At 39.7% G+C, this 12,121-nt stretch overlaps 1 protein-coding gene across 1 annotated transcript in view; it reads right to left on the bottom strand.

The window, feature by feature from the left end:
* Positions 1-4,908: 4,908 nt before the first annotated feature.
* LOC105717128 (lithostathine-1-alpha-like) overlaps positions 4,909-12,121 on the bottom strand; it is a 31,419-nt gene continuing 24,206 nt past the window's right edge. Inside the window, exons 2-6 of the mRNA XM_012452113.2 lie at positions 7,205-7,314; positions 6,457-6,575; positions 6,023-6,160; positions 5,207-5,318; positions 4,909-4,997 (exon numbers count right to left, since the gene is read on the bottom strand). Coding sequence (XP_012307536.1) covers positions 4,930-4,997; positions 5,207-5,318; positions 6,023-6,160; positions 6,457-6,575; positions 7,205-7,268 — 501 coding nt within the window. The 5' untranslated portion in view covers positions 7,269-7,314 and the 3' untranslated portion in view covers positions 4,909-4,929. The remainder of the gene's footprint in view (positions 4,998-5,206; positions 5,319-6,022; positions 6,161-6,456; positions 6,576-7,204; positions 7,315-12,121) is intronic.

Raw genomic sequence — 12,121 nt, 5'->3', positions numbered from 1 at the left:
CCACAATGATTAACAATGAAGAGGAAAAAAGAAACAAAAGATGTGCAAAACAATCAGAAATCAATTAATAAAATGAGAGGAATAAGTGTTCAAATATCAATACAAACTTTGAATGTAAATAGAGTATGCTTTCCACTTAAAAAACTGGCTGAATGGATTTTTAGAAAAATAACTCACTGTATGCTAACTATAATAAATTCATCTCACCTGTAAAAACACTGAAAGTAAAGAAATAGAAAAAGAAATTCCATGCAAATGTAAACCAAAAGCAAGCAGGAATAGCTACACTTATATCAGATGAAACAGACTTTAAATCTAAAATAGTAAAAAGGGAGAAAGATGTTAATTATGTAATGATAAAAGGATTAATTTAGCAAGAGGATACAATAATTCTAAACACAAATGCACCCAGCATCAAAGTACTGAAATACATAAAGCAAATAATATTAGCTTTAAAGGGACAGAGAGAGATTCCAATAGAAGAATAGTCAGGAACTTCCACATCACATTCCCACTCTCAGAACTAGATAGATAATCCAGAAAGAAAATTTACAAAGAAACATTGGATTTAAACTGTGTGATCGACCAAATGGACCTACCACACATACAGAACATTTCATCTAACAGTTACAGTATTCGCATTCTTCTCATAAATACATGGAACATTCTTCAGGATAGATCAAACGTTAGGATACAAAACTAAGTCTCAACGAATGTTAAAAAATCAAAATTATATCAAGCATTTTCTTAGACCACAATGAAATTCAACTAGAAGTCAATAACAAGATTTGAAAATTTTACTTTGGAAACCGTACAAACGCATGGGAATTAAAAAGCATGCTCTTGAATGACCATGGAGTTGAGGAATAAATTAATAAGAAAATCAAAAAATACCTTGAAACAAGTGAAAATGGAAACACAACATACAAAAACCTATGGAATACAACAAAAGCAGTGCTAAAAGGGAAGTTTGTAGCAATAAATGACTACATCAAACAAATAGAACAATTGTAAATAAACATTCTAATGATGCACCTTAAGGAACTAGAAAAATAAGAACAAATCAAACTGCAAACAAGTCAAGGAAAATACATGCTAAAGATCAGAGCATAAGTAAATAAAATGATGACTAAAAACATACAAAGAATCAGAAAAACATAATGTTATTTTTAAAAGGATAAAATTAATAAAATATTTTCTCTCTTTTATTCTTGGTTACTGTAAACTAACCAAGAATAAAAGAGAGAAAATAAAAATAAACAAAATCAGAATGAAAAAGTCATTATAATTGATGCCACACAAGTTAAGAAAGGTCATCAGAGACTATTATGAACAAATATACCCTAACAAACTGTAATACCTAGAGGAGGTAGACAAATTCCACATACAACACTACCAAAATTGAAACAGGAAGAAATAGAAAACCTGAATAAACCAGTGATGAGTAATAAAATTGAATCAGTAATAAATAGTCTCCCAACAAAGAAAAGTTCAGGAGCAGATTCTGAATTCTACCAAACACTCAGAAGAGAACACCAATTATCTTTAAAATATTCCAAAGAATTGAAGAGGAGAGAATTCTCCCTGACTCATTCTATGAGGCCAGCAGTGAAGATTCCTCCAAAGACTGAGAAGTGACTGTTATACACACCTACAGTGATCTCATTTTTGACAAAGGTGTCAAGAACATACACTGGGGAAAAGACAGTCTCTTCAATAAATGGTGCTGGGAAAATTGGATATCCATATGCAGAAGAATGAAACTAAATCCCTGTCTCTGGCCACATACGAAAATTAAATAGATTAAAGACTTAAATCAAAGACCTCAACCTATGAAACTACCACAAAAACAAACAAACAAACATTGGGAAAAATCTCCAGGACATAGGTCTGGGCAAAAACTTTTTGAGTAATATCTCAAAAGCATAGGCAACCAAAGCAAAATGGACAAATGGAATCACATCAAGTTCAAAAGCTTTTGCACAGCAAAGGAAACAATTTACTTCAGGGTGGCAAGTTTCCCAAAGCCCTTGTCAGGTCCAGATGTGCTGTCCAGTAGCAGGGATGAGCATTAGAAACATTAGAAGTCTACCTTATACTCTATTGTACTGTAGCTAAGCTGGTACTCAAACCAAAGGACACTGTCTTTTACATTCTTCTCTACTCTTTCCGAAAGCAGAGGAGCCTACCCCTGTAGCTACTGCCATCACAGGCCATGGGGAGGGAGTATTGCACTCTACTCAATGTTCCCTTAAGGCCCAAGGACTCTTAAATCAGTTTATGGTGAATGCTGCCTGGCCTGGGACTCACCCTTTAGGGAAGTGGGCTACTCTCTGGCCCAGGGCAGGTTCAGACGTGCTGTGCAAGAGTCAATTCCTGGAATTGATGGAATCAAGGATTCTAACAGCTCACTTGGTGCTCTACCCCCGTGTGGTTGTGCTGGTACCTAAGGTGCAAGACAAAGTCCACTTTAATTTTCCCTGTGCTCTTCTCAAGCAAAAGGAATGTCACCTTATAGCCATCACAGCTGGTAATGTGCTGAGTCTCCCGTGAAGTGGGCAATTCTCGGAGGCTCACCCAACTCCCTTGACTTAGTACCTGGGCATCACTGCTGGTTATTCAGGCCCAAGGGCTCTTTGGTTAGCAGATGATGAATGATTCTAGGATTGGGCCCTTCCCTTGAAGGCAGCAGATTGTCTAGAAATGTGTGTATGTGTCTAGAAATATAGGCAAGGAGGTAGGGCTTGGAACAGGAACCTCATGACTCTTGCCATTTTGCTTTCTACTGTGGCTGAGCTGGTATCCAAGATTCAAGACAAAGTCCTCCCCACTCTTCAGTCTCTTCTCTTCAAGTAGAAAGAAGGGGTCTGTTTTGAAGTCACAAGCTTTGCAGCCTGGAGTTAGGGGAAGAGGTGATGCCAGCACTCCCCTAGCCACCACAGTTGGTGATTCTGTAGATCTCATTCCACCCCCCAACCACTGCCCACTCAGGCCAGTTCAGCCCTAGGACTCACCTTGCCTATGAGTTGCAGTCCTTGTGGCCTAGACTGCCTTGGAAGTTTGTTTAAAGAACAGAGCACTTTAGCCTGCGGTGGTGAGGTGTGCAGAAATTCAAGTTCCAATTACTGGGATTGGAAATTCCCCTCTGACTGGGGCTGCTTTAAATCCTCCATATGTGGGCAGATTTCAGCTGAGGATAAACCAAAAATAAAATTCTAAGCCTTCCAACCATCTGAATGGAGTCCTCCTCTTGGCAACGACATTCTAAGGCTAACCAGAGGGACTGGTTCAGGCCATGATCATGGGCAGGGGTCAGACATGCTTCATTATACCCTATCCCTTTTGCAATTACTGATAGAATTAGAGTCCTTAAGTTTGATGTGAAGCATTTACAATCTATTCTCTCTGAAGCCTGATGCCTGGAAGCTTCATCTGCATGGTAAAACTTTGTTTTCCACAACCTCTTTTCAATATAACCCAGACATTACTTTCTACTGATTCCAGGTCTTTAGATAATAACAACTGTTTCGACCAATTTCCATTAGAAAAATTTTAAATCAATCTATGACCTGAAAGCACCATCCCCGTCACCCCCAGCTTCCAGTTGTCCTACCCTTACATCTTACATGTATTTGATTGATGTCTCATGTCTCTCTAATATGTATAAATTAAGCTGTACCCCAACCACCTTGGGCACATGTTTTGAGGATCTCCTGAGGGCTGTGTCACAGGCCATTAGTCACTTATATTTGCCTCAGAATAAATCTTTTCAAATATTCTACAGAGTTTGACTTTTCACAGATGTGAGTTTGGTCTGGTTTTCCTTCAGGCTGTAATAGGACAGTGCTGAGTTTGATGCTTCACAGTTGCTGTACTTTCCCTCTCATAAGCACTCAGAGATGCTCTCTGCACCACACTGCTGCTGCTGTAGGTGGGAGAGGGCTGGCGTCAGCGATTCAAGACTGTTCTATCTTTTCAGTGCCTCTTTCAGTGATTTGGAGTTAAATCCAGTAACTATGAGGGCTCATCTGACTTTTGGTTCTTATAAAGGGTTTTTTTCTGAGTAGATAGTTGTTAAATTGGTGTCCCTGCAGCAGGGGGACAATTGGTGGAGACTTCTATTCTTTCATCTTGCTCTGCCTCTCAGAAAATTCCCTACAAAATTAATCTATGGAAGTTCTAAAACAGTACTTCAGAATTTGAATGTATTTGGAGATGGGATCTTTAATGAGGTAATTAATATGCCTGAAGATTTTTATTTATCTAATTTATCATTTATTTATTCATTTATTCAAGTAGCACCATTTAACAAACCTTCCTCGTCTTCCAACCTCTAGTTATTGTACCACCACCAATTCTGTACTTGACAATTCTTCTTAAATTATCACTTCAGTCATGAATTCAACTTGCATATTTGAGAATAGATGTGGACTCCTCAGATTCTAATTATGTAAATCCTTTCATAGTACCAAATATTCCAGCCATCTCTAGATCAACAATCCAGTTATTTCTTTAACTCAAACCAGGTCCATGGTAACATGTGAGATGTGGCTGAAATCTTTATCTTTTATCTTGTCATAAGCAAGGACATCACATGTTTGGAAGTGCAACAGGCATGATATAAAAATGAGGCTTTAAAAAGGAACCAGTAAAAAGCAAACTCTGAAATGTTATGATTACTCCAATTCCAGCCATTCAGACATAGACTGTGGAATGAACAAATGCAAAAGACAGAACAGTGGGGGAAACATGTTTATTTTTATTATTTCAGGCTCCGGTGACTGAGAGATGGGTAAGGTACTGAAGGTTATCGATGCAAAGTCAACAGAGAAGAGAGGGTTTGAATTGAGTTGACGAGATGGTCCAGTTTGATTTTTGACTCTGTAGTAAATTGCAGGACCAGTTCTATGTGTCCATTTTCCAGTGCTTCTAGTTTTTGAACTTGCAGACAAAGGAAAGCTTTTCCTCACAAGACACATCCTTCCATCCCTTGAATCCTACAACACAATGAGAAGAGTCAGAATGAGGGGTTTGAAAGGAGTGTGGCCCTTCTCTGGATCTAGGACTCAGGAAAAGGAACAAGGAAAAACACTTCACCATTTCCTGGATGAAGATCTCACCTCATCTCTACCCCAGTTCCTATGTTCATCACCAGAGCTAAGCAGGAGGGAATGGTAAACAGGTGGATGGCTTCTCTGCCTTTTACCTGAGCTTGAAGTCAGGCTCGCACAGTAACCAGGATTGATACTACTTGGGGATCCAGTGACCCAGGATTTGTAGGAGACGAGGGAACCATTGCTCCAGCGCCAGCGACGGTTCTAGATGGAGAAAGGCCAGATCAGAGAAAGACGTGACTTGGAAAAAGAAACACCTGGCCTGGGCGTATACTCAGTAATAGGCCAAACGTAAAGCAAGAATAAACCGTTTTTTTCCCATGAATAGAACATCTTTTCCTCTGCTATTGCTCTAAGTGTCTCCTTTCCTGGAATGTCCATTTCTCTCTCAAAAATAATAAATGTTCTGAAGTTGATACCAAGAAAATAAAAGCTCATTATAGAACGTGGTTTCTTAATTTTCTCCCCTGAGACCCATGAGCCTCATATTCACCATATCATTGGTTGCCCATTAGTTGTCAGTATATTGTTTAATATAACACCAGGCTCCCAAATGCCGTCAGTAGATTGTCCTCCACTAGTCTCTTTTTACATACACTCTATAAAGAGATATTGTTCAAGACAGACAATAATAAGTAAGAGGTGGTATATAAAGATGCTTTCTTAGAAGTAGTAGAATGAGCTTATGTGTAAATGAATGCCCAGAACACTCGAGATATCCAAGTTCCACTCATCTCTCCAACCACCTACACTGAATCTCACTGCCTCATATGTCATAGAATCCATAAAGACATTCCTTTTATTAAAAATAAGAAAGGATAAAAGCTGTTTCTAGAGTTCCCAAACCTTGGACTTCCTCTTTCTTCTCAAAATTGATAATCGAGAGATAAAATAGGCTGTAGACTGACCTTTTTGGGGTCATAGAGGCCAATCCAGATACTGCCAACATCAGTGCTACTTTCCTTAATCAGTGAGGCCACGAAGGCACCCTCAGCCTGGGTGAGCACAGACACCAGGTTGCCTGAATTCATGTTCTGGCAGTAGAGCTGTTGGAGAAGAAAATGGAGCACTCAGTGGAGGTGGAAAGTGTGAAGGATATACTGAGCCCTTATAGAAGATGTGACAGCTAAAAGACAGCACAAAAATGTCCCTGATGATGCTGTCACTGACCACCAGCATCTCTGCCCTGAATGATGGGATAAAGTAGATTGAAAAGTTTTGGGCTGATGATTGGATGAGGAGGGGATTAGTCTCATCTCATATCAGCCATTGAACACACTGGAGAGTGGCAGCTTCCCCTCCCTTCATGAGCCTCCCTTCCCACACTGCTCTCCTCACTCACATCTGCATCAACCCAGGTCTCAAGGTCTTCATTAAAGTAGTAGCAGTAGAATCCATAGGCATTGGTGCCTTCTGGGCAGCTGATCCGGGCCTGGGGCAACTCTGTTTGGACCTCTTGGCCTTAAACAGAAGGAACAATTAAGAAAGACCCTCAGAGCAGGACAAAGGCTGGATGGTGAGGTATGAGCTTCTGAGGTTCCTATATAGGAACAGAAAGATGTAGTTAGTAGGTCATGGATGATTGGTCACTTCTGCCCTCCTGCACCCTACCTCTTCTCTCTCAAGATGTCTTTACTCAAGACAAGAGCGCAAAATTAATAGGCTAATGAAATGTATCCTCATTGTCTCTTTTACTTCTGAGGCTCAGGCTTTTTCTGCCTTAAAGGCTTCTGCCTTTCTCAAGCCTGTCTGATTTCTCTACACACAAAGCTCCTCTCAGTTGCCCATTCCATTAATGACTGTCTACATACAGACATCTCCAAACCCTCATCATGAACAGAGTTAATATGATAAACCAGTGCCAACTGCAGTGGTCGCTGATAAAGGCTCATGCTAAGTTCAATCTCTAACTCCCCACTGAGGTGAGGAAGTTTGTGAGTGGAATGAGATCAGCAATAAAGATCACCGAACACCACAAAACAACCCCTGATGTTGACTCTGCTTTTTCCGAAGTGAACCCGTATGCATGAGGATGGAGTGAAGCCTTCAGGGTTGGGGTTGGGGGAGGTGTGAGGGAAAAAAAATCTCACCTTGGCTCAGAGTCAGGAAGATCAGGCAGGAGATCAGCATGAAGCATGCATTGGTCTGAGCCATGCTGAGCAGCAGTGAATCTCTTGCTTAAGGGGCAAATCAGAAATCTCTATAGGAGAACACATGGAAGAGAGTTTGAGCAGTGAAGAGCAGCGCATAGTTACCTTCCTTATAGCTTCCTCTCTCTGAATTCCTGATGGCAGCAAGGCCACCTGAGATACCCACACCCTCAAAATTTCTCTGTACAGTTTGGAGATTATACAGATCCTATAACCCAGAAGCAGATTTGTCTCCTGCTTAGGCTTCATTACTGCTGAGACCTTTTGGTTAGAAAATTATCCTGAAAGTTCCCCAAGATGAAAGAGGAGGAACCCCTGTTAGAGTTGCCCTCCTCCTATAATACCCACTTACCTGTTTGCTGGGTCTGAAGTGGCTTGTTGGACCAGGCACTGGTCAGAGGTTTATTTCAAGGTCTGAGAAAAGAGCTGCATAAATTAAGCAAGAGGTGGGGCAAGGATTGAGGATCAGAGGGTCTACTTAGGGCACTGAGATGGAGAGATTCTGGCAACAGAAATAGTTTCTTCCTGGAACACACTGGGAGTGATTACAAATGACATGAACTTACGATCAACAGATTGGCAAACTGTCCAAGTGCAAGTCAGGCTTTGCCCTTCCTCAGTAGCTACCAGGTGCCGAGTTCCTATGACCTTTAGCAGTTCTAGAAAGAACAGAGGAGTCGATTTCCTTATCCTCTCTGTAAATATGGAGTCCTTTCTTTGATATTAAGCACAGGTAGGGGTGGAGAAGAATTGGCTGAGTCCACATGATTAAGCACAATTTGCTGGTTGTTTGGTTTGTTCCTCTATTTCTTTTCTTTTCCTTTTCTCTTCTCTTCTTTTGTTTTCCTTTTTTGTTGTTGTTTTTTTGAGACAGTGTCTCACTCTGTCACCCAGGCTGGAGGACAGTGGTGTCATCTCAGCTCACTGCAACCTCTGCCTCCCAGGTTCAAGCGATTCTCCTGCCTGAGCCTCTTGAGTAGCTGGGATTACAGGTGCATGCCACCATGCCCAACTAATTTTTTGTATTTTTTGTAGAGACAGGGTTTTACCATGTTGGCCAGGCTGGTCTCAAACTCCTGACCTCAAGTAATCTGCCCGACTTCACTTCCCAAAGTGCTGGAATTTCAAGCATGAGCCACCACGCCCTGCCATTCCTCTGTTTCTTTTCAAGTTCAGGAACCTCACAAGACCTACTTCAGATGGCAAGCCTTCAGAGTTACATATATGTAAACCAGCATGTCCAGCCAGGTTTTAGTATAAGTAGCTAAGCAGGTGGGAACTGTACAGTGAGCTAATGCTTAAGAAAGCTCAAAGCAGCTGGATATGAGGTTAGGCTTCATTGAAGACTTTGATATTAAATTAACAATTTCTTAGAGTGAAGTCACAGATGATGTGATGAAATTGAGCATTTAGCAGAATCATCTGAGTATTTAGTGAAATCATCAAAAAAAACAAATTCAGAATGGAATATTAGGAAATAAAAATTAACCTGAATGTTCACAGACAGGTGTATCAATTGGAATAAATAAATAAATAATATATTATAAGATACTAAACACATTAAAGCAAATAACCTAGATAATTTTCAACATGGCTGTTTCAAAAACATAATGTCGAAGACAAAAATGTCAGTTCCAGGAAGTTATAAACTATTTAATATAATGCATACATGCTTTAAAAAGATAGATTAATATTGTATGATATTTATTAGTCAATTCACATGTAGTTTAAAGAATAAAAATCTGAAATTCAAGAATACATATAACCACTTATTTATTTGCATAATTTAGAGTGAGTTTTTAAATCTTTCCTTTGTTTTATAAAAGCTAAAAGTTTTAAACAACGATGACAAACATTAATACTATTTATTCCAAATGATAGTTTTATACATAGTTGTTAAATTAATCCATTTAGTTTCTGCATTTACTAAAATGAATTATGCTTTCTAAAAAGCTTGTTACCAGGAAAAGATGTCTTTCTTGTTTCTATAAATAAGAGGTTAAGTAATACTCTACAGAGTCATGAAAGGATACAGTAGGGAGGAATTCAGTATATTTGGTACCATCACAGGTTGATACAGTAAAAAGGAAAGACACAATTAATTAAACAAAAATTAAAACAAGTAAAACATTTTGCGGCATTTCTTAAAAATATAAGCGTTCATCTACATTTCAAGAACACTCCAAACAAGCAATGACTTTCCAGGTATAAAAGATCTGATACTTTATAATGCCTACTAAAATATATTATTGCTAGTGTGATATAAAAGAGAGATATAAAACAAACAATAATTGAGAGAGTACTTTCATAAAAACCTTTATTGCCCTAAATAACTCTATACCTGTTGAGATAGTTACCTTCATTGCTTGCATATATGACTGGCCAAATTCCACATCCAAGACCAAAAAAAATTTAGGACATTTACTGGCAGCCACTTTGGTTCCAAAGTGATGCCTTTTTCAAGGAAGCCATGGTTCCTATTCCTTCAATGCTTATCTTATTTTCCTCAGTAAGCCCAGGTTCTTTGTTCTGACTGAGTTTTATGACATTCCCATAAGCTCATTTTTTTTTTCTTTTTTTGAGATGGAGTCTTGCTCTGTTGCCCAGGCTGGAGTGCAGTGGCGCAATCTTGGCTTACTGCAACCTCTGCCTCCTGAGTTCAAGCAGTTCTCCTGCCTCAGCCACGCAGGTAGCTGGGACTAAATGCACACGCCACCTTGCCCGGATACTTTTTGTATTTTTAGTAGTGACAGGGTTTCACCATGCTGACCAGGCTGGTCTCAAACTCCAGACCTCGTGATCCACCTGCCTCGGCCTCCCAAAGTGCTAGGATTACAAGAGTGAGTTACTGCTCCCGGCCCATATAAGTCTTTTCTACCAAATGCACTTTGAAAGTCTTGTCATAGATGGAAATCATTACCCTGCACATCTAATGTTAATGTAGCATCAAGTGGGGCAATGTCTTGATATGCCTTAATAAGGCTTAGGAAATTTCAAGGCTATGGCTGATTTTTGGTGTTTTTGACCATTTCCTCGTAGATATTCCCTGCTTTCCCACCCTTGAGGTAAAGATTTTACACTTATGATGTAGAGATTATCTCCCTCTGTTTTTGATCCTTGGCAGTCATGTGAATACTGCAAACATTAGACCTAAGAGGAAATTCGCTGAAGTAGTATCAGGTTCACTGAGGACTTCCATGGTCTGCTTGTGCTCTGCAATGTAAGAAATCCTTCTTACAACTTGGCTTCCTGTGCTTCACAAGAAAACTCTAGTTTATTTAACATAAGCTTTCACTGAATGTTCTTTATGCCAGGTACTATTCTAAATGTTTTACAAATAAGAACCCATTTAATCCCATGACATTCTGAAAATACAGGTGCTATTTGCAGCCATATTTAAGATATGAAGAAACTGCAGATGAGAAATGGCTTAAGTAATTTACTTAATATGAAACAGCTACTAGGTATGGAAGCAAAATCCAAACTTCAGCGTTAAGTTTTGCTTTAAGGTCATTTAGTTATCTCAACTATCTTTCTGAATTCCCTTGATTTATCTCCACATTCAATCCATACAGCTCTCCCAGAGTTTTGATTGATTTCACCAAATAACTAAATTAGAAAGAATAAGACGTCGTATTTGTTAGCACAACAGGATGACTATAGTAAAAGATAATTTAATTGAATGTTTTAAAATAATGAAGAAAACATACCCTGATGTGATTATTAGGCATTGAATGCTTGCAATAAAATATCTCATGTAACCCATAAATATATGCACCTACTATGTACCCAGAAAATGAAAATAAATAAGTAAATAACCACTTAGTAATCATAGTCATACCACAAGCCCCAAAAGAAGAACTTCAAAGGTTAATAAATGTAAGATACCAAGCACCTGATCCTTAACCCATAATTTAATTGGACTTTTGTATAAACTAGCATGACAATCATGTCTGTGTGTGTGTTTGGCACACAGGGAGCTGTTCTTCACCATCTTTAGCACAGACAGGGGCAAGCCTCACCAGAAGTCACACAACAAAGGGGTCAGAAAATTTGGAGTTTTGATGGAATCTTAGAAGTTTAGGAAGCAAGTCAGGGTCTCTTTTCTCCTTTCCTCATGTCTCAGCACTTGTCCACAGAAATAGGAGCCACAAAAACACTAAGAAAAGACTAAACTCTTACAGAAAACCATCCATGATCTCTTAAAGTCTTGCATCCCTAAAGAGTTAAAAACCCACACCTTAACAAGCTTACACATAGTTACTTTATTTAATAGGACTATGGAGTCTCAGAAAAGTTGTAAATTCCTCAAATGCAAAAAGAGAAGCTATTTTCCTTTAGATCCCTCCTCTATAAAATAAGCATTGAATTTAAATTCCAAGCTGAGGGCAAGGAGAGAAGTTCACAGGCATTGTAAAGGGCATTGACACAAGTTCAGCATTTGAGGAGGGGCCTCTTCCCGGCAAACCCAGGAATGGTCATCCATGAGGTCCTTTCCCATAACAGCTTGGTAAACTCTGCAAGTCAAAGGCAGGCTTTGTCTTTCCACAGCAGTAACCAGATGTCCAGTTCCCATGGCCCTGAGCAGCCCAGGAAGAAGCAGAGACCTTCCAGGAACAGTGACAATGGGTGTGAAGGGAGGAACTTTGGGAGGAGGGGCAGTGAGTATGTGAGCCTGGAGCAGGACCATCTGTGGGACAAGGGAGGCAGCAGGAAAAGATGTGGAGCATCCTGCTTGGGGCAGTGGGGAAAGGGAGGGACAGAGTTCATGGCATGCTAACGTCATTTACCTTGAAGTCTCCTCTCCTGACCCGGCATGTCCCGAAAGGAGCCTGTGGAAAGAGAAACTGCAATGGA

Source organism: Aotus nancymaae, unplaced genomic scaffold, assembly GCF_030222135.1.
Source record: "Aotus nancymaae isolate 86718 unplaced genomic scaffold, 86718_ANA_hifiasm-v0.15.2.pri h1tg000017l, whole genome shotgun sequence".
NCBI lineage: Eukaryota > Metazoa > Chordata > Mammalia > Primates > Aotidae > Aotus > Aotus nancymaae.
The sequence above is the reverse complement of the archived record's forward strand: the minus strand, read 5'-3'. Positions and strand labels throughout refer to the sequence as shown.